Source organism: Diabrotica virgifera, chromosome 2 (genome assembly GCF_917563875.1).
Source record: "Diabrotica virgifera virgifera chromosome 2, PGI_DIABVI_V3a".
Classification (NCBI taxonomy): Eukaryota; Metazoa; Arthropoda; class Insecta; order Coleoptera; family Chrysomelidae; genus Diabrotica; species Diabrotica virgifera.
The window spans coordinates 131,671,377-131,695,689 of NC_065444.1; the positions used below are offsets into that span (position 1 = coordinate 131,671,377).

Here is a 24,313-nt window from a genome sequence, read left to right on the forward strand (position 1 = left end):
AACCCAATAAACACGCTAGTTAGAAAAATTTAAGGGACTTTGATACACATAAGTTATTATTTATGTTTTTATGCAGTTTGGGTTTATCTTTTTATGTCTTTTGGTTGGTGTTTAATTTGGAGTTCCCCTTAAGGCAAATTTCTCCTACCAAAACAAATGTCTAGATCCACCACTGATATTAATGCTTAGACAAGTTGTAGATGAATATTTTTAAGACCGTTGAAACAGCTTCTGGCTTTTTCAATACTAGTTTTTTTTTCGTAGCTGTGACCCCTTCTTCTTCTTGTAGTGCCTATCCGTTTCGGATGTTGGCGACCATCATGGCAATCTGCACTTTGCACACTGCTGCTCTGAAAAGATTTGTAGAGGTTGTGTTAAACCACGTTCGTAGATTTTTCAGCCAGGAAATCCTTCGCCTTCCTGGTCCTCGCTTTCCCTCTACTTTTCCCTGCAAGACCAGTTGCAGCAGTCCATATCTCTCACTGTTCCTCATGATGTGACCGAGGTATTCGATTTTGGCTGTTTTTATTTTGATTAACAGCTCTTTTTCTTTTTTCATTCTCAGCAAAACACCCTCATTAGTAATGTGGTCGGTATAAGATATCTTCAGGATTCGACCCCAAGTATCCTTAATATTGCAGTCCAAATAGCATACTTTGTCCACTCTTCTCTAAAGATGTTTTCAGAGTACATGTCAAATCATGCTGCTGACAGTGTGCAATCCTGTCTAAGTGCACGTTCAGAGTGAAGCGAAGAAAGAGTGCGAGCAAAGAGCAAAGAGCAAAGCGGTGAAATCAAACTACTACTGAGAAACCGAGGTACACAGAGTGCTAGCAAAGAGCAAAGCGGCAAAACCAAACAAGTTTGATTTCTCCGCTCGCACTCTTTGTTATTTTTCCGAAAAATGAATCTCGATGTCTTGATAGCTGAAGTGTTTCAAAGAAAGCTGTAATTGGATCAGAAAGATTCCCTATTCAGATGACGACGATGACTTTTTAAATTTATAATTTAATGTCATTTTATATTTAAATAAATATTATGTAACTTAATAATTATTATTAGTTTTACAGTGTGGCAAAACCGAATGGAATAAATTCATTATTTCGTAAACCGACGACTTTAAGAAAAAATCCCGATTTTTATTTTTAAATTAGTGATGTCATCCATCTCGAAGTTGAAACAAAAAATATACATGCGGACCAATGTAAAAAAGGGTCATTTCATTGTTGTCGTCTTACCGGCGCGGCGTAAGAAATAGAAAATAAGATTTACTATTTTATCTGGGCATAAGCCACAATTCGAGTTTGAAATAAAGTTTACTTGACGTTTCGACTTTCACTTTGGAAATCGTTATCAATATAAAAAAACATTCATAAATTAAATTTTTTACTTCGTTTCTGGCGAAGCAACGGAGTTGGAACAAGCAGATATACGACTATTATAATAATTGTGTCACCGGAAAGCGAAAAAGGTAACGCACAACTTGAAAGAGCCTATAGTTTTCTAACTTCGTTTCTGGTGAAGCAACGGAGTTGGAACAATCAGATATATGTATTATAATTGTGTCACGGGAAAGCGAAAAAGGTAACGCACAACTTAGAAGGACCTATAGATTTCCAACTTCGTTTCTGGTGAAGCAACGCAGTTGGAACATATATATATATATATATATATATATATATATATATATATATATATATATATATATATATATATATATATATATATATATATATATATATATATATATATATATTATAATTGTGTCACCGAAAAGCGAAAAAGGTAACGAACAACTTTTGAGAACCTATAGTTTTCTAACTTCGTTTCTGGTGAAGTAACGCAGTTGAAACAAGCAGATATATTATAATTGTGCCACCAGAGAGCGAAAAAGGTAATGCACAACTTGGAAGAACCTATAGTTTTCTAACTTCGTTTCTGGTGAAGCAACGCAGTTGAAACAAGCAGATATAGTACAATTGTGTCACCGGAAAGCGAAAAAGGTAAAGCACAACTTGGAAGAAGAGAGTTTTCGAAAAAAAAAAAGAAAATAACTATCTATGACTGCCGAGTGGGAAATAACTAAACTCTCGTCTCGCGTAACTACCAGCTCCCACTCTGGTCTAGCACTTCTTTGCTCTTTGTTCGTGCTCTTTGCTCTTTACTCTTTACTCTTTGCTCTTTGCTCGCACTCTTTCTTCGCTCCACTCTGAACGTGCACTTATTCATTTTCCGACCGTGAAGATCTAATCAGATCTCATCATCTCATTTTTCAAATCGCGCTGCTGCTTTTTGTTGAAGATATAAGTTTGAGATTTGAGATCAGCCTTATATCCTTACCATCGAGTCCTGCTTTTTTAGTATATAAATTAGTTTCACATGTGATACTTTGTCAAATGCCTTCACGAAATAAATGAAACATGCATACACATCGCAGTTGACATCCCTGGCTCTCTTTATCAGAACTTGCAAGATGAAAAGTGTGTGTGTCCTCCTTCCGAGTCCTGCTGTGAATCCAAATTTAATTTCACTTAGGAGTTCTTCTAATTTGGTGTATATGCGCGAAAAAAGTGCTCCATACTATTAACTATTATCACTATGTCATTTTTCTTTTAACTATTACTCGAATGGTAAAATTTTACGATTCAATGGTGCATCTACATATAACGTTAGTCACTAATATTAGGTGCAAAGTTTTAAGTGCAAATTGACTTTTTCCGTTATTTTTTATTTGGCTATTAAACGTTGTAGAATACAATAAAAGTATATCCTCCTTTTAAAAGCTAAAACAATAGAAAAATTTTAAGTTAAGCGTTTTATAAATATGATAAATACATAAATGATATAGCACTGTGCACACATTGGTTAAGAGGTGATAATAATTATACATTGTGAACATTCAATAATTTTTCCACAATACGGATTGAAAGGTTAAGAAACTCCAAGATACCCTGGATATTATTCGTTAAAGCCGAATACATGAGGCTACTGATATTCTTATTTTCTTCTTTATATTCCTCTCCTGTTAGATACTGAATAATATGATTAAGGCTATTCTAATTTTATTAACAGCTGCACTACATACTTTATTTCTAGTGCAACCAAAGTGTAAGTTCCTTATCCAGAACATTCTTCGACTATGCAGATTTCTTCGTCCTTGGATCATTCATTTCGTTATATTTTCTAGAAATGTATATTTTTCATAGTTCGATACATGTTTTTATGGTCAAACTAAATATTGATTCCGAATTTTCTATTGGTGGCTGGCTTCGGGGCGGTTTCAACACTTTCGAGATGATTTGTTCAGTAAAAAAAATGTAGTATGACATACGTTTTTAGGGTAAAACTAAGTATAGATCCCAAATTTTATAATATTGATTGGGTTCGGGGTGGTTTCAACCCGTTGGAGTTGATTTTTTCAGTTTTTTTTTTAAATATAGTATGACACATATTTTTTACTAAAACTAAATATAGATTACAAATTTTCCATTTTTGACTGGCTTCGATAGGTGTTGATTTGTTTAATTCTTTCAAAAAATATCTATAATGCGGCACATTTTTAAAGTGAATACTTCTTATCGCTAGGTATGTATTTGCACGGGACCGAAATCATATTTAGCATCATTGCAGAATGTACACCCCCACTGCAGATAAGGACGACGAGGAAGTAGAGACTCTATCATAGACGATATATTCAAACGAATACCTAAACACGAAATCAGCATCATACTGGGGGATTTCAATGCAAAACTTGAAGCCGATCGGAAAACTTCTCTAATCGGACCATTTGGGTTAGGACAAAGAAACGTGAAAAGAGAAAGACTAGAAACATTAGGAGAAGATAAATGGCTAGAATCAGAATTCATTGCGATACCTAAAAAACAGGGGGCTAAAAAGTCAAAGAATATCGAACAATCAGTCTAATCAGCCATATGTTGAAACTGTTTCTTAGAGTCATCCATGGAAGAAATTATAAGAAATGCAAGGAACAAATATCGGACAGACAGTTCGGGTTAATTAATGTAGTGGGTATCAGAAAGACATTTTTTGGAGTAGGGGTCCTGATTCAAAGATGCAGGGAAGTTAACTGCGACGTATACCTACGCGTGATTGATCTACTATGAAAAGGCATTTGATAGAGTTCAACACCAAAAGATGATTAGTATTTTAAAAGAAGCAGACTTGGATGCCAAAGACCTCAGAATAATTTCAGAACTCCACTGGAATCAGACAGCATATGTATATGAAAATTAACGGATAAGAAACAAATCACATAAAAAACTACGTGGAGTTAGGCAGAGATAATATATCCTATCGCCGTTGCTATTTAATATGTACTCAGAGAAAATTGTTAACGAGGCTCTATACTGAGTAGACGAAGGCATCCTTCTAAATTGAGAAAGAGTAAACAATATTAGATATGCCGACGACACCATGGTGATAGCAGATAGTTTAGAGGGATTTCAGAGGCTAATGGACAGAATCAAGGAGTACAGTCAACAGTAGGGACTAAATATTAATACCCAGAAAACGAAACAAATGATTCCTCATCAAGGAGAATATAAACGGGGCTCATCTATCTATACATTATTGGAACGCAGATAGAGCCCGTAAAACAGTATTGCTACCTGGGAATAATTATAAATAAGCAGTGGAGTAATCTACGGTCTTTAACAACATAAGCTTCATCTTCAAAAGCCACAACATATCCCTAGATATAAAAATGAGACATTTGAGATGTTACGTTCTCTCTGTATTGTTGTACGGAGCGGAGTCATTGACGCTTACAGACACCACTATTAAAAAACTTAAAGCATTTGAAATGTGACTTTATAGAAGAATGCTGAGAATATCATGAACAGCAAGGATCACGAACAAGGAAGTCCTAGGAAGAATGAAGAAGGAACTGGAGATTGTGTTTACTATCAAACTCATAAAATTGTAGTATCTAGGACACGTCATGAGAAATCGGCACCGTTACTCCCTGCTGCAGACCATATTGTAAGGTGAAGTCAAAGGTAAACGATGACACGGAAGAAGGAGAATATCATGGCTGCAGAATTTGAGAACACGGTTTAAAAAAACGTCAACGGAACTGATTCGAGCCGCAGCGAGCAGCGAGCAAGGTTATGATTGCCAATATGACTTCCAACATCCGAAATGGATATGAACCAGAAGAAGAAGAAGAAGAAGAAGAAAAAACAGTTTCCTATGGAGGTGATTATGAATTATTTTAGAAAATATGTCATATGGACTCAACGAGATTCTTCGTTGATCAGGATGTTCTTTTGCATCAACTATTGTGATGAATGTTTTTCTGTCACAACAGGTGTAATGTTATTGTTAGAGTTGTGTCCTTCAGAAGCTTGTATTAGTGTAGGAAACAGAGGTTGAACCTTGCAAAATGGACACAAGTCCGGCTTTATTTTTTTCTGGTATATCAAGGGGTGCTTATTATGAGACTAACTTTTTCTTAAAAAATTTCGCCCCGGAACCCCCCTTTTCACCCCTTTAAAGGGGGTAATTTGTGGTTTTTGCGGAACGTAACCCTTCCTGTATCTTTTGCAAAAAAAATTCTTTTATAGAAATATGAAGAGCTCTATATTTTCTACGATTTATTTCCCAACAGCATATGTCTATCACCCACCGTTTAGTGGGGGTGGGGCCCAATGTTGACAAGTTTTTAAAAAAGATGTTTAAAAAATATATTTTTCCCTAACTATAATCGAAATTAAGAAGAAATCCTGCGGCAATTATTCACAAATAAGTGACTGATTTTTTGGTATTGGTTTCACTTAGGGGTAATTGCACTTTTTTTAATTACAGGGTGTTACATTTTAAAAAACCCCTTTTTATACCATCTGAAACGTTTATGATAGAGTAAAAATACTTTCAGCGGTTATCTATGTACTGGTGCTATTTAAAAATTTGTATAATGCCCCGGAACCACCAAAAAAAAAATTAATAAAGAAAGTGATTATCTTGGAATCCTTCACACACAATGCCCTTTATTAATATACTTCATATATTATTTTGTGCACGTTATTATTACCCATATATGGACACCAAAAGCGATTTCCTAGTGACTGTAACCAAAAAAAATTAATAAAATGGGGGGTTGAAAAAAAAATTTTTGTTTGCTTTTTGATCCATATCTGCATATGCTTCATCAATAGTGCTTTTCAAAAATATATATGGTTATTGCAACATCCCTGCGGAAACCACCCCTATCTTTGAAAATATACTGCAGAAACTACCCCTATCCCTTGGCGAGCATATTTTTACGATTTTCTCATTACTTATGCATTATATTTAAACAAAACTTATACAAGATTAAAGACCACTATTTACTCTAAAAATTAGGTCCTATTCATTTTTTTCGTATAAGCAACCGTTACGGCACAGTGGAGCCGTAAACCTCAGATATACTTTGGCGGGCTCCAGTTTTTGTTTTTTTTTCGTCACCTGTTCGTTTTATTGATAAAGTACTTATGTAAAATAAAACAACACAGTATAACCTATAAATTTTGACCTATCCACATTTTACATTCTTTGCGCCCCAAAGCCACAGTGGTGGCCCAAAATCAATTATTGCATATTTTCGCCACCTACACGCATTTTATTGCATTAATGATACCTTAATAGCACAATATTCACCCTTAAGTGGTCGCTAAGCAGTGGCGGATCCAGGGAGGGTGATGGGGCGATCACCCCCCTCTCAAACCATGCGATAATATATTTAAAGATTATAAAAATATTCATTTATTTTTATAAAAATTTAGCCAATTGGCACCGACTGGATCCGCCACTGTCGTGGCGGACAATAATAATATGAGTATTTCTATAAAAATAAATGAATATTTTTATAATCTTTAAATATAATATCACTTGGTTTGAGTGGGGGGGGGGGTGACCGCCCCCATTACCCCACCCTGGATCCGCCACTGCTTAGCGACCACTTAAGGGTGAATATTGTGCTATTAGGGTAGCGTTAATGCAATAAAATGCGTGTAGGTGGCGAAAATATGCAAAAATTGATTTTGGGCCACCACTGTGGCTTTGGGGCGCAAAGAATGTAAAATGTGCATAGGTTATAATTTTTAGATTACACTGTGTTGTTTTATTCTACATAAGTACTTTATCAATAAAACGAACAGGTGACGAAAAAAAAAACAAAAACTGGAGCCTGCCAAAGCATATCTGAGGTTTACGGCGCCACTGTGCCGTAACGGTTGCTTATACGAAAAAAATTAATAGGACCTAATTTTTAGAGTAAATAGTGGTCTTTAACCTTGTATAAGTTTTGTTTAAAAAGAATGCATAGGTAATGAGAAAATCGTTAACGTTTAACTACACGCGCTGGCGTACTTTGTACGCCAGATATAAGAATTCTACTGGAAGTATATTTAAAAATTTAATTTTTGACCTTGTTTATTTTTCTAACCTATCACTGGAATGTGCTTTACAATTTGGTTTTCGTTTCGTTATAATCGGCGTTCTGGAAAGATCATTATTTGTTGTTTCCGGTGGTGGACAATATACCCCAGGATTATAATACTATAAGTCGTAATATAAGTACATATTTTAATTGTTTTTTAGTCATTATGGCAAAAAATATATTTTTCTTTGTAAACAATACTTTTTCTCCTGTAAAAAATCACATTTAAAAAAATTTTTTATTAGTAATTTTATTTATCATGGAATCCAGTTATTCCATGATTCCAGTTATAAATTACAATTGGCTCACTGAAAAGGAACTCCAAGTATTCACTGATGCCGAATAAGATTTATAACAGACAACTAAGTGTATTTTTTAAAAAAAAATTAAACAAATCCGCTGTTTTTAAGTGTATTTTCTTGTGGCGTACAAAGTACGCCACGCGTGTAGTTATGTTATAACTTGATGCGCGGGTAGTTAAAGGTTAAACATTCTCGACAAGGGATAGGGGTAGTTTCTGCAGTATATTCTTAAGGATAGGGGTGGTTTCCGCAGGGATGTTGCAATAACCATATATATTTTTGAAAAACACTATTGATGAAGCATATGCCTATATGGACCAATAAGCAAAAAAAATTTTTTTTTCAAAACCCATTTTATTTATTTTTTTTGCTACAGGAAATCGCTTTTGGTGTCCATGCATGAGTAATAATAACGTGCACAAAATGTTATATAAAGCATATTAATAAAGTGCATTGTGTGTGAAGGATTCCAAGAAAATCACTTTCTTTATTAATTCTTCTTTTTTTTGGGTGGTTCCGGGGAAAAACGGGGGTGCATTATACAAATAAAGGCTATAGCGGGATAAGATGGTAAAATCTGCACTCGGCTGGATTCTTAGTTGGGACTGGGCATTCGAAAGTACATAATTCAAAAACCTTATAACCAAATTTTTAGCTCCCTATGTGACCCCAGGTGTCCCCTATCGAAAAAAATGTGTTTTTTCTAAAAACATTTTTTTTGAGCGATCTTTTGCTTTAAAAAATGTGAAGAAAACTGTGACTGTACATTATTATACCCAAAATCACACTGATTTTTTTCAAATTTTTTGGATCAAAATTGACGCCAGAAAAATTTTTTGAATTTTTCAAAAAAATTTTAGGTTATGTAGGTAATTTTTAGCTAGCTCCGACATAATTTTTTTAGTGTATTTTTTTCCGTTCTTTTGAATGGCTGGGATAGTTTTGCCAGTTTCTCGCCGGAAATTGCTCAAAATTCGAAAAAATCCATTTTTTGGTTTCCCCCCCTCATATTTTTAGTGTTTACTGAGCGATCTTTTCTTTAAAAATCTGAAAAAAATTATAAACATACATTGATGCCCAAAAACATACTGATTTTTTTTTCAGATTTTTTGGATCAAAATTAAAAATTTTGAATTTTTCAAAAAATTGTAGGTTATGTAGGTAATTTTTGGCTAGCTACGACATAATTTTTTTTTAGTGTATTTTTTTCCGTTCTTTTGAATGGCTGGATTAGATTTGCCATTTTCTCGCCGGAAATTTCTCAAAATTCGAAAAAACCCATTTTTTGGTTTTTTCCCTCATATTTTTAGTGTTTACTGAGCGATATTTTCTTAAAATAATCTGAAAAAAATTATAAACATACATTGTTATGCCCAAAAACCTACTGATTTTTTTTAGATTTTTTGGAATAAAATTTTACCCAGGAAAATTTTTTGAATTTTTCAAAATAAATCGGTTATGTAAGCAATTTTTGACAGCCTTTGAAATAATTTGTGTATTTTTTTTCGTTCTTTTGAATAACTGGGTTAGGTTTGCCATTTTCTCTCCGGGACTTCCTCACAATTCGAAAAGACCCATTTCTTTGTGTCCCCCTATGTGTTAGCACATAAACTCAATTGCATGTCAATAAATAACGATTTTTGGTGTCAATATATAACGATTTTTCGTTTTTTTTTCGAATAGCGTGATCAGGTTTTTTGAGAAGAGAAGGTAGCCATTTTGAGAAGAGAATATGCATAAAATACGACAAACTCCCTTTGTTGATATTTTTCCCATGTTTTTAGTACAAAACCTTAACCCTTAACTATACATGGCTACCTTAATTACATTATGTATAGATCAATAATTCATAGATATTTCTTCGTCTTAGTTGTGTTTTCCGATTTCTCAATTGAAATTACCATATTAATATTACCTTTTGCGTTTTATTAATTAAGTTTTATTTAATTAAGTTTTAAAAAATATATAAATATTAAAAATATTTAAATATATATAGACATTATTAAAAACGTTTTCACGGCATGAAATATGCCATACAGTTATAGACAAACGTTTATTTTCAACTTTATTTGATTTATTAATTTTACTTTTCAAAGGTGTAAAGTAATAGTATATTGTACAACAAGAGAGAAAAAAGACATATTTCTCACAAGCGCAGAAGTTTGTTGGCACGAGGCGAGTGCCAACAAATCGAGCGAGAGAGAAATATGTCATTTTCTCTCGTGTTGTACACTGTACTTTTTCTATGGATGCGTTTTTGTTAAGAGTTAAAACTTCAAAATTAAATAATTTTGGAGCTTTTAGGTATATTATATGCCTAAATTTAAATAAAATACATATATACACATAGGTATTTAATATTCTTAATATTTATATACTTTATTTATTTAAAATTTTAATCCACAGTTAAACAGTCTTAAAAGGTAATTTTTGATAAGTTTTGACAAGTTGTTTGACATTTTGTTTGACAAAAATAATAATTGTATTTGTATTGTGCATGTTACCATGGAAATGGCGATCATATGTATGTAAACCAGCGGTGAACCCGTGAGAAAAAATATTTCTCACTACAATGGCCGACTTTTCTCACTGCCTGAGAAATTGTTCGTTTTGAATGTATTTACGTAGTGAGAGAAGTTTTATAACATCCATAGAAAAATAAAATTATTCGTTAAAAGTTACATTTTAAATAAGCAAACACGTTTGCACCGTAATCAAGTTATTTCCATAAATGTAGCTTACTAAATAAGCATGTGAATATCTACATATTTATATTATATTTTCAATCCATAATATACATAGATAGAATAATAATACTACAGGTATAAGCATAAGCTAATTCGTGCTCGATTTTCAACGTGCTGCGCACTGTGCCGCACGATGGTTGACCGAGGCGAAGACCCGCCTACTCTATTCACCGTTTTTTAAGCGGGAAGACTCATTGTAAACGTGTGTTCTTGTCTACGACTTACGACACGTGATAAATCATTTCATTTAATTGAATGTTTCTTTAGACTTTTAGAGGAGTACGTATGAAAAGTACATAGTGTATTGTGTGATTTAAATGTGTTTTGGTGAATTTTTTTGCATAAAGCTTAATTTGGTCTCTGTTTTGCGTGTGGTAAGTTTGATTTAATTTATTTAATTATTATGCATGTCAAACAAAGGGAGGTTGTCGTATTTTATGCATATTCTCTTCTCAAAATGGCTACCTTCTCAGCAGAGTATGGGCCGGTTGGTCGTGGGAAAATTTTGCAGGCCGTGGGAAAGTGCGGCATCCTTTGATGTTTGCCGCCAGAAAGCCACGCCCACCGACCATAGCCACGCCCACCGACCAATGAGAACGAAGCCCCGCCCACCCGCAGCATCACCCATGGACCAATGAGATCAAAGTCCAGCCTACCGACCAATGAGAACGAAGCTACGTCACGAAGCCCCAAGATGGCCACCTGTTCTTCCTCTTTTCGTTTGTCATGCTGTCAATTCTTCTTCTTCTTTTCGGTTGTCAATTCTTCTTCTTTTTCGCTTATCAATTATTAGTCCTTTCGTATTGTTACAGATCTTCTTCTTCTTATCTGTCGAATGACACAAAGTTCTTGCGTATCTGCCAAAATGTTGTCTGTCACGTGAGACATAAAAATATTGCCAAAAGGGCATTACTACATATCTCCGTTGTTAGTGGTCTGATTTTAATGATTAAAACGGTAAATGAAAGAGGAGGGTGTAGCGAATACGTTAAGATAAAAAACAACCACACATAGACATTGCCAAAACGGCATTACAGCATATCTTCTTTGCTAATGATCCGATTTTGACGTATGGGGTGTCAAATGAAAGCGGTGGCGACACAGAAGCCAACGGTCAATTCTTCTTCTGTCAACGTTCAACATTAACTGTCAATTCTTCTTCTTCTGTTCCGTATAGTGCCTAACAGAAAGTGACGTGAATGGCGTGACGCGAATGACGTGACGTGAATAACGTGACGTGAATAACGTGACGTGAATAACGTGACGCGAATGACGTGACGTGACGTGAATAACGTGACATTTGAACGTGAATGATGTGACATTTACGTGACATTGATCAACAATGACCAGAGGGTTGTAAGAACTCATCGCTTATCTCAAGATCTCTTCTTCTTCGTTCCCGAAGAAGTGATCAACAATGACCAGAGGGTGTAAGAACGTTGTCACCTGCTTTTACCTGTGTGTCACCTGTGTGTCACCTGTATACCTGTATGACGCAAACCTATTGTCACCTGTATACCTGTATGACGCAATAATTGCATGAAGAAGTGATCAACAACAATGACCAGAGGCTTGTAAGAAGTTTTTTCTTCTTCTTTCCCGGGACCACCCTGTACGCTGAGTGCAAAAGTGGTCGCTTATTGCTAGATCTCTTCTTCTTTTCAGTAAAAAAGTATAGGGTGGTCGCCCGGCCTAGCCTAGCCTAGCCTCATCTGTATTCTTGAAACTCAATTGGTGGTAAAATAAAACAATATAAATAGATGAGAACAAATTTCATTTTCAATACATGATTTAAGCAAAAATTTTCTTCTATTCAAATAGAACCAGACATGAAGCTAGCCAAACAACATACCACGCTTGATGTGGAAAACACTTAATTTTAAAAATTATTGTTGAAATTGTAAAGAGAAAATTCGAATCTTCATGTAATATAAGACTTGATCAGTAAATAAGGTGTTTAAATAAAAACCAAAAAAAAAAATCTTAAACATATTTATTAATACATAGAAAAATTATAACGGTATTACAGTAGAAGAAAACCAGTGTCGTAGACGATCCACATTTCTTTCGGTGCATGAAAATAGTCCAACAGCGTGGCAGGGGTTTGTAGCAGGACCAACGTTTCCAGTAGCAAGAGGCGTACCATCAAACTTGCAAACATCAATAATAAGGGGAAAAACTCCAAAAATGTGACATTTCTTGCTTAAAAATGCTGCCTTTTGTTCTCCTCGGACATATATGTAATCAGCGGCATACAACAACTTGGTTTCAAGTATTTCATTTAGTTTGGACAATTCTACATCTCCATCAGAATATCGAATTCCAAGCAGTTTTTTCTCCACGTATGATGCAGTCTTCTTATCCTCATTACTTAGCGCATTGAATGGTTTCGGAGGTAAAAAGATGTAATGGCTTCGTTTAAAACCTATTTCGATGGTAAGTTCTTTGGGAACAAACCACCCGTCCACATCGAATCCCTGAATATCTACGAATGCTACTCTCATGATGACTGCTCGTGTACTACTGACACTTTCTGCGCCTAATTTAGACTTTTTACAATTTCGGTAAGAGGGAAGTACTCCATTACACAGTCGTGAATTATAATACAATAGGCCTTGGTGTTGTCGGGAAAACCGTTATTCGCTTCAATATCGAGTTTTACGTCAACAGTGGATGCTTTCATGCTTTCTTCTTGTTTTGAACAATCGATGACGAACAATGCATGATGCTGGAAAGCTGTGAAATCGAGTAGAGGTCGCTTTTGTGTGGAATGTGCGTAGCTGGGATGAAATTCGGTATAGTTGAAATAGGCCTCGTTGTAGTCAGTTTTGCTAAAATCCAACTGCATTCTCTCGTTCGGAAAATATTCTCCATTTAAGGATAATCTAATACTTTGGATGCTGACATTATCAAATAAGGTAGGATCAGCTTTGATTGTGTTACGCTTTCCCGTTTGAAAGAAAACAATAACATAACGTGGTCTTTCAACTGATGTGCTAGTTTTAACGGCCCAAACTTCACGTCTAGCACCTTTGGTAATGGTAGGCAATTCGTGCAATTCCCACTTTCTAAACGGAATAACTATAGGGCGATCTTCTTGAATGGACGTCATTAGTTGTAGTTTAATTTCATCGTTGGGATATATGTGCTTCACTCTGAGCTCAATGTTGGTGATGTTAATCTTTGCTGTTGTAGCTGCATCTGTAATAATTAAACAATCGTTGTCGTTTCGAGCTCGAACTAGTCTTATTGTTTGACGACCACACGTAATCATTGGATAATCGTTGAAAATGTTAAAAATGTGCTTAAGAGGCATCTGTATGTTGAATGAAGTATCGTTTAGAATGGGATTATTAGGGTAATTCCAACCTGCCATAACCATATACTTGGAATCTTCCTGATTGTAACATGTCATAGCACGTACAGCACTTACGATACCAGGATCCCGCACTGTTTCCATCTCCCGTGCGCTTTCGCTGTACGTACACGAATCGAACAGAAAAGCACCCACATTATTTGCTAGCGTGATTGTTCCAGATCCCGCTTTATCGACGAGTGATCCTTTAATGCATAACAAGGTTTCGCTCATTTCAAAAAACGAGTCAACTTGATTAATGCTGAATTCAACAATATCATTGCAGTTGAATGATTTAATGAATGGTGCATATGTTCGGTATTCAGCCTTTCGAATCGATTCATCAAACATTGGCTTACGATAAATATCGAATATTGGAGGCATTACTACGCTGTCTGAATGTTCTTGATTTTCATACACTGTCGTCATTTTTTTAGTTTAAAACCAAGTGATTGTAAAACCAATTTTTTTGCGAACGTAAGATGTTTACGCTGAGACGGTTGTAATGGTGTTCTGTGGATACGATGTTGCCACTTAGACGGTTTCACAACTAATGGTGTTCTTGGAGCAGTAGATGGCCTTATTACTAGGCCCATTTCCCTCGTGATCTAAGTTCCAAAACCAACGTGCTCTCTTCTCCTCTAAAGTTTACAGGTTGTCCTTCTTGATCGGGAGCCAAGACAGTGATATTGGTAAGTTCACGCTGTGGCACAACGGGTAAATACAACAAATTGTGAGGAGTTTCGTCAATTGCGTACCCAGGATTCGATTGTATGACAAATTCGTAGATCGTGTGACCAGGTCTGTTACCGTCGAAGGCTCCGGTACTAATGTTACATTCAAAGCGTATGCTAGATACTTTAATAATCCTAACAGGTAGATCCGAAGAATACGTCTTTCCGGGATTGAGTATTGTCGGAGAAAATCCCAATACTGTACCAAGACTATCTGGTTGCTTAAACGAAATCTTATATTTGCTAAATATCTGACACTGCAACGTGTTGTGGTTAGGTTTTAGACTAAATATCGTTTCCGGTTTAAGCTCATTGTCGGCACCCAGTTTCTTTTGTATGTATTCTTCAATATCGGCAATTTCATAACATCCGTCGAGAAAATCAAATTTTGTCAATTGGTTTTTGTCATTGTAGTAATAAAACTTGTTATTTTCAATGTTTGGTATACTGTTGTAGGAATGAAAGGCACGAAGAGCTATTTCATAATCTTTGTTCGGATCCAACACGATTGGTGTGGAAGGTTGAAATGAAAATGTATAATTGGTACTAACTACTCTCAACAACTGCGACATGATGACTGATTGAATTCAAAGGATTAATAGGTTATATAGTGGAATAAAAATCAATGTTATGTTCACATATTTTTTATTTGTTCTAAAGCAAGTTTACATAAATGGCAAGATGCTTGAGAATCGGCTGGTCCATCCCAGTGAGTCCTCCAATCTGGCCTGTTGTAATGTACGAAGCACGGAAGTAGTATCTGCAAGTTCCATTCTCCTCGATATTCCCCAGGCAATTTATGCCATATATATAACAATTCTATAGGTTCTACAGTTCGTATAATATAATCTAGCGGTATTAATTGTAGTTCTTCTTTACTGAATTCTTCAAAACGTTTTTTGTGAAACATATGATCCATAAGCAGTTCCATACCTTTAATATGCTCCATTATATAAAAACTTTAAGCATAAATGTCCACAAATGATTTGATTGAACCTCTGATACTGATGATTATTGTAGAAAATTCTGGCACGTGCACCCAGATATTTCACAAGTTCTTTGGTCGGCTTCAGATTACCAAATGAATCGAAATACTCTACGTCATCGTTTATCTTTCTATATGCTACCCAATGTGTTCCGTTATGTGTTGACACATCCAAGTTAACTATTGCACATTCTCGTTGTCGAGGACCGTCTCTAGGCAGAGTGTCATTCATGAAAACTCCTCGAAAATGCGGTATTTTAAGCATTTTTGCGTAATGTGCAATGTCCAAGTCGTACAGCGGACGATTGGGTAGCTTTATTGGAAGTTTTTTTTCATATACAAGCCGAATCCACCTCTGGGTTTCTTACGCAGGTACAGACCTGAGCCGATGTGTTCCATCGCCTTATTATGACGTATGTCTTCATCCAATTTCTTTTAGGCATTCTTTGCGTCAACCACAGTCTTCGCCACCCCTGCTGCACCGCCGGCTAAAGCTCCCAAAGCAGAAAGACCTGCAAATAGAGGTATGAGGGGTAGGAAACCTCCAGATTTTAGTGGCAATACTCGTGGAACATCAATTTTTTTTCGACCGCCAAGTCTTTTGATTATGGATTTTGCAATTCGTACAGCCGTCAAAGCAGTATCTTGTAACGATGCTCCTCTCTTCATGGACTTTGCAATTTGTGAGACAACATCGCGATTAAAAGAATAACGTCCCTTTCTTCCACGACGAAGTCCCATTCCCAACTTTCTTTTCGTCTTCATTCCACCGGTTACAAGTAAAGCAGCAGTTTTTTCACCAATGCTAGCGTCTTTCGATTTAACTCGCTCCCAGGCTCTATTTTCCAATTCTTTATCGGCCTTGTGGCGTTCTTCGAGAGATGAATGCTGCGAATAAGCGATATCGTGCTGTTTACACGCTGCGTCTAATGGATTAATTCCTGGATCTCCGCGTGCAAGACGTTTTTTTAGTTTTGTTCCAGATCCACAATACTGATAACCACCAGGAATATGAAGCTCAAACGGTAGTTTATTAATTAGAGTGTTCACGAGACCTTCTCCTTTGACAACCAACAATGGACTGATGACACACAAGTGGTGACATCTATAATATATTACCGTACTTAGTTACTACACTTGTCACACGATGAAGGTCGTTCAACAAGAGCAGACGCTGCCAATTGATAATCTGGATATTGTCCAGAAAGTGACAACCAGTAAACATGGAAAATTATTACCAAACTCATTCAGAGCCATTATTTGCGGTCCAAGTGGATGCGGAAAAACTAATGTCATGCTTTCACTTTTATTTAATCCAAATGGCGCCAAATTCAAAAATGTTTATGTTTATTCAAAATCCCTCTTTCAACCGAAATACCAACTACTGCAAGATGTAATAGCGCAAGTTAAAGGTGTTGGGTATTTTCCATTCAAAAACAATGAAGAAATTATCGGTCCAGACGAAGCTCAAGCAAACTCTGTGTTTTTATTTGACGATGTTGCATGTGATGGACAGCAGAAGATTCGCGAGTATTATTCCATGTGCAGACATAAAGATATCGATGCCGCTTATTTATGCCAAACATATTCAAAAATACCGAAGCAGCTAATAAGAGACAATTGTAACATGATTGTATTATTCAAGCAAGACGAGATAAATTTGAAGCATATATTTGATGAACACGTATCGCCAGACATGTCATTTGATCAATTTAAAAAAGTGTGTTCAGAATGTTGGCGTGACAGGTATGGCACGCTGGTCATTATGAAAGATTTTGCCCTCAACAGTGGTCGATACCGCAAAGGATTTGATAAATATATAAAATTGTAGGTAGATTGTTTAGTCGTCAACATAATGTCTTATGATGCGGTTGCCATTGCCATGCGTAAGAAAAAAGTTGCCGAATTGGCTAGATCAATTCGCAAAAAATATTTGGCATTGAAATTAGGTAAAACAGAACGAGATGAGTCACTAAATAAACTTTTTAAACCCATCTCGAAACCTCTCACGGACATTGCACAATCATCAAAAACGTTACATCATGCTATCGATAACAAGTTTAGACAAGTTAAAAAAGAAGAGGCGAAAAAGGAAGAAGTGGGACTAAAAAAAGAGCCGAATATAGCAGAAAATCGTACACCAACACCACCAGTATCATTTATTAGTGATGGAGATGTGTTTGAAAACAACGATGAAGAATATGAAGATAGCATAGAAACACACCAATCGCAAGATAACGAAACCGAACAAGTAATGTTTGATCCTGATAATATTTCTGAAGGTGCTTTCAACGATTATATGGAGCAATATCCTCCGATGAGTCATGAATATATAAAAGAATTTTGGATGAAGTCTGATAAAATCGATAAAAACTATGGGCCTATTTACAATGATTTGTTGGGCTGGACGTGGGGTAAACGACGAATAAAGTTTAACAAAGACGGTGCTATAGAGGTTATGGATGACGCCAAAAATGGTCAAGGAGGATCGGTGCAGGAGACGCCAGGCCTATATCACCTTATTTTCTATGATAATCCTGATCCTGAATACTACAATGAAGAAGATAAAAATTTATACAAAACGTTATTAGAGAAAACCGAAGTTCATCTGGATTCAATAGGCCGCCTTAAAGGTTCAAGTGGAGACAAATATCATTATATTATTAAGCCATTGTTTAGACCTGCATCTACATCAACGGTAGCAAAGAAACCGTCACAGTCTACATCAACGATAGTACAGAATCTGTCACAGCCTACATTAACGGTATCACAGAATCCGTCACAGATAAACACCCGCTCTACTACATCATCAGCACTAACGCAACCGCCACATAGTCGTTTACCAACTCGTTCAACATCATCTCAATCAGCGTCTCCACAGCTATCTTCGCCAGCTGCCTCCAAAGGATCAGGGTTTATCGATGACTCTCGATTGATTTACAATGAAACGCCTAGGGAATATATATACTGGGACGATCCAAATGAATTGGTGGAGCGTCTTGAACTCTTGGTGGCTTCGAAAGATGCCGGCAACACATCTCACGACAACGAAATCCTAGCAATCATCAATGAACTAAAAGAAGCTAATATAATAGAGTAACTGTGAATGACAGCATCATTTCCATTATGAGTGTCGACAAATTCGGTCATCATTCTCGTGGTGGTAGCACTCAAAAGGTGGCGCGAGTTACATTTCCACATACTTCTGACGGAAATATTAATGCCGAAAATGTGAAAATTTGCAATGTCAAGGACCCATCGGAAAATGGTGATGCTGCAACGAAAAAATACGTTGATGCGCAAATAATGGACTTGTGTAACATACAGTCACCATTAATTCAAACACATGGTGAGTTGTTGCAGCAAAAAACTGAGGAGATAGAAGGTTTAGCCATCGGACTAAACGAAGTGAGAAAAGAGCTTCATAAAACCACAGTTCCACTTCTCGAGCAAAAGTTACAGAAAATTATGAAAAATGAGTTGAATACTCTAAAAAAGGATACGGAAAATAATGTAAATAAGTTTCTGAAGCAGAACACTAATGATGTACAAGATTTATCCATTGGACTAAATGAAGTGAGAAAAGAGCTTCATAAAACCACAGTTCCACTTCTAGAACAAAAGTTGCAAAAAATAATTAAAGATAATTTGAATACTTTAAAAAAGGATACGGATAAGAATATGAAATCTGCTGCAGAAACAATTGCAAATCATGCGATATACGATATGAAGATGGAAAAGAAGATAAAAGAAATGAACGAGGTATTAAAGGATGTAGTGGACAACCTTCATTCGATGAATATAGATACTCGCCTAAAAGCAATTGAAAGTCGTATATAAGAATGTCTAAAGAAAAGAAACAGGTGGTGTACGAGTTGCATAAACCAGCACGAAAAAACTATCCTCGTCGACGAACAATAATCAAAGGACTCGATGACTTGTGGCAAATGGATTTGGCTGAAATGCGTCCTTATGCGCACCAGAATAAAAATTATAAATTAATACTAGTTGTAATTGATTGTTTTTCAAAATTTGTATGGACACGCCCTCTAAAGACTAAGACAGGTGAGGAAATTACTCGGGCATTTTCGGACATTCTCGCCCATACTCAACGAGTGCCGAAGAACCTACAATCCGATCAGGGAACGGAATTTTACAACAAAAAATTTCAAACTTTAATGAAAAAACATGAAATTAATCATTACAGCACCTACACGATTAAAAAGGCTGCCATTTGTGAAAGAGTTATTAGAACGTTGAAAGCAAAGTTGTACAAGTATTTCAGTTTACATGGATCATACAAATGGTTAGACGCCCTACCTGTAATCACCGAGGAATACAATAATACGAAACATAGTAAAACAGGATACAAACCTTCTCAGGTCAACAAATCCAACGAAAAAGCTATTTTGCACAAAAGTTATAGTCACTTAAAGATTGCCGGCCCGCGAAAATTTAAAGTTGGCGACATTGTACGTGTATCAAAGGCAAAACATTTCTTTGAAAAGGCCTTCACGCCTAATTGGACTACAGAATTATTTAGAATTGTACAAGTAAAGATAACGAATCCTATAACTTATTTGCTCGAAGACATGCAAGGTACTCCGATTAGTGGCGGGTTTTACGAAGAAGAATTACAGAAAACAAAAAATCCCGACATTTACCTAGTTGAAAAAGTACTTAGACGAAAAGGCAATAAGATGTATGTTAAATGGTTAGGATTGGATAGCAAACACAACAGTTGGATTACTAGCTCAGATGTAGTTTAAAGATATTGGTCTATCTCCAGCCCGACAGTTTTCTCCATCCATTATTCTGTGTCGACAAATTTAAAGGAATAATTTTAAACACATTCGAGTGGACTAATGTTTGTAGAAGAATTCTTCATACCACCTTGCCTATGCCGATGATCCAATCGAATTTGAGTGTGGTGATTTCTGCAACCCTCCGTCACGCTGTTGGACTATTTTCATGCACCGAAAGAAATGTGGATCGTCTACGACACTGGTTTTCTTCTACTGTAATACCGTTATAATTTTTCTATGTATTAATAAATATGTTTAAGATTTTTTTTTTTTGGTTTTTATTTAAACACCTTATTTACTGATCAAGTCTTATATTACATGAAGATTCGAATTTTCTCTTTACAATTTCAACAATAATTTTTAAAATTAAGTGTTTTCCACATCAAGCGTGGTATGTTGTTTGGCTAGCTTCATGTCTGGTTCTATTTGAATAGAAGAAAATTTTTGCTTAAATCATGTATTGAAAATGAAATTTGTTCTCATCTATTTATATTGTTTTATTTTACCACCAATTGAGTTTCAAGAATACAGATGAGGCTAGGCTAGGCTAGGCCGGGCGACCACCCTATACTTTTTTACTGAAAAGAAGAAGAGATCTAGCGATAAGCGACCACTTTTGCACTCAGCGTACAGGGTGGTCCTCTTTCGGGAAAGAAGAAGAAAAAACTTCTTACAAGCCTCTGGTCATTGTTGTTGATCACTTCTTCATGCAATTATTGCGTCATACAGGTATACAGGTGACAATAGGTTTGCGTCATACAGGTATACAGGTGACACACAGGTGACACACAGGTAAAAGCAGGTGACAACGTTCTTACACCCTCTGGTCATTGTTGATCACTTCTTCGGGAACGAAGAAGAAGAGATCTTGAGATAAGCGATGAGTTCTTACAACCCTCTGGTCATTGTTGATCAATGTCACGTAAATGTCACATCATTCACGTTCAAATGTCACGTTATTCACGTCACGTCACGTCATTCGCGTCACGTTATTCACGTCACGTTATTCACGTCACGTTATTCACGTCACGTCATTCGCGTCACGCCATTCACGTCACTTTCTGTTAGGCACTATACGGAACAGAAGAAGAAGAATTGACAGTTAATGTTGAACGTTGACAGAAGAAGAATTGACCGTTGGCTTCTGTGTCGCCACCGCTTTCATTTGACACCCCATACGTCAAAATCGGATCATTAGCAAAGAAGATATGCTGTAATGCCGTTTTGGCAATGTCTATGTGTGGTTGTTTTTTATCTTAACGTATTCGCTACACCCTCCTCTTTCATTTACCGTTTTAATCATTAAAATCAGACCACTAACAACGGAGATATGTAGTAATGCCCTTTTGATACTATCTTTGCGTTTGTTTTTTTGTGTTAACGTATTCGTTACCCCCTCCGCTTTCCAACGAGCCCTCTTACGTCAAAATCGGACCAATAGCAACGGAGATATGCTGTAATGCCCTTTTGGCAATATTTTTATGTCTCACGTGACAGACAACATTTTGGCAGATACGCAAGAACTTTGTGTCATTCGACAGATAAGAAGAAGAAGATCTGTAACAATACGAAAGGACTAATAATTGATAAGCGAAAAAGAAGAAGAATTGACAACCGAAAAGAAGAAGAAGAATTGACAGCATGACAAACGAAAAGAGGAAGAACAGGTGGCCATCTTGGGGCTTCGTGACGTAGCTTCGTTCTCATTGGTCGGTAGGCTGGACTTTGATCTCATTGGTCCATGGGTGATGCTGCGGGTGGGCGGGGCTTCGTTCTCATTGGTCGGTGGGCGTGGCTATGGTCGGTGGGCGTGGCTTTCTGGCGGCAAACATCAAAGGATGCCGCACTTTCCCACGGCCGGCAAAATTTTCCCACGACCAACCGGCCCATACTCTGCTCTTCTCTTCCCAAAAAACCTGATCACGCTATTTGAAATAACGAAAAATCGTTATTAGAGAGACTTTGCACCTCTTATTTTGCAATTCCGTTATAGTTATCGTTATACTACGTCTGCGCCAGCGGCGGATCCAGCATTGTTAAGAGGGGGGCCGATCGGTTAAATCTTTAGATAATTTTCTACTATGCCGGCCTGTTTTAGCCTACCGGCCCACCGGAAAAGTCACATACAAAAAGTCTGTATCTTTAGAGTACGAAGGGCGAGTCAAGTACCACAGCACTTAGGCTACAATTAACCCATTGTGATTGTGCATCCTTCCAGGGGGCTGTCGTCCTTAGCTCATTGTCCATACTGCCATTTCCAGGAAGGTGGACAAATCACCATGGGACATCTCCCCTATTTCGGCAGGTGTAGCCCAAGAGTCGCCGAACGCATACTCTCGTCTCTCGTATTGACGAAAACTCCAGCCATTCATATAGAACATGCTCGACAGTTTCGTCTCCTAGTTTACACTTCCTGCACAGAGGTGTGTCTACTAGCTCCAGTGTCTGGAGGTGTTTGCTTAGTTACAATGACCAGTTAAAAAACCAACTGCCCAGCATAGGTTTTTCCTGGTCATAAGTTCTACCTTGTGGCTGAGACAATGGTCTACTAAATGTTCCATCTCCTTTGTTGGTGGTACGGTGGCTGCATCTGAGGGTAGGTAGACCGATGCTAGTATTAACTCTCTATTTATGACATTTACCCATGGTAATTTTGATTTAATCGCAGTTATGTCTGAAGTGCAAAACTTCACCCGGGGGAGGCTTTGATTTTTCTGGGAGCATATATTTCTGTCCTCGGTTGTTGGTTGTTTTGTAAGCTGAAGATTTGACCATTTAGACTGCTAAATCCAGTTATTTGGTCTTAGTTATCCAAGGTTCTCGGATTAATGCTATTGCATTCTCCGTTACATCCAAGTGACGGTAGAGTGTCGCCGTTGCGACCTTTTTGTGTTGAAGATTGCATTGAATAATAATTAACTTTTTCCCGATGTCCTTGGCCATAGCGAAGGTGTTGTAATAATTCTTTTAGGCGTTCATTTCCTCCTCGATTGAGGAGGCGGCAGCCTTAAGGCGGGTTCTCACTTGTCAGTTTCGCTGACGCAGTCTAACTGATTCAGTGATTCTGGACAAATAATGAACATGAGAACACCTTTTCATTTTAAATGATCAGTACATTCATACTTTCAGTTAAAGTGAAAGCCAGTTCTATTTTTTATCATTATTGACTGATCATGGTCGCCTAATGAATAGAAACTAAAGCGCGAGAACATACATTTTCGTGATTTGTTCAATGTGGCAAGTTTTGAGAGCAATTTTGGAGCAATTTCTTTCAATATACATAGTTGCACTAGCACGCCATATATTTCTGCGAAATATTCAGGACCTGCCCCAACATATACGACGTTTTCTTTTTGTTTCGATTCACTGAAATATTCTGTAATTCATTTACTAATCATTGTAAACATACTTCCCGAACAGCTGGTTTAAATTTTTTTTAACCATTTTCATTACCACGATATAAAATGTTTGGACTAACTGAGGACAGAATGGAGCAAAATATAAAACGTGTGAATGCAATGGTCATTTTTTATATTTCATTATTAATGAATCAGCCAGACTGCGTCAGCGAAACTGACAAGTGAGAACCCGCCTTTAGTCACTTTACGCTTTCTCTGCAGGGTTCGTCGACCACCATCTGATGGTCGTCGTCCTGCTGTGGACCATGGGTGTCTCAGTCTCAGTGACCGTCTCCGGCTGCCGAGTAGCTGAGCTCCCTGGTTCCGAGGAGGTGCCCTTCCTTTTTTTGGTGCTTGCTTTTAGAGTCAATGAGGTAGACGCGTAGCTCAGCCTCATTGGTCTTTTCTTAACGACAGCCATGTCCTCTTCTTCGATTCCAAAGACGAACAGGTGTTTGTTTGGATCAGTCTTTACCTCGTGGTAGAAGGTGCACTATCTCGTAACTGACATCTCTGGACTTTACGCCGTTAGCCTCCGCAGCACTCTTT

General features: G+C 36.8%; 1 protein-coding gene across 1 annotated transcript; it reads right to left on the reverse strand.

Moving 5' to 3' along the window:
• Positions 1-13,026: 13,026 nt before the first annotated feature.
• Positions 13,027-14,271, reverse strand: LOC126880791 (uncharacterized). Its single transcript, XM_050644850.1, has one exon. It carries the CDS (start codon positions 14,269-14,271, stop codon positions 13,027-13,029), a length of 1,245 nt encoding a protein of 414 aa, XP_050500807.1.
• Positions 14,272-24,313: the final 10,042 nt, after the last annotated feature.

Coding starts and splice junctions, on each gene's coding strand:
- LOC126880791 (XM_050644850.1), bottom strand. CDS start 14,271: ATGACGACAGTGTATGAAAATCAAGAACATTCAGACAGCGTAGTAATG.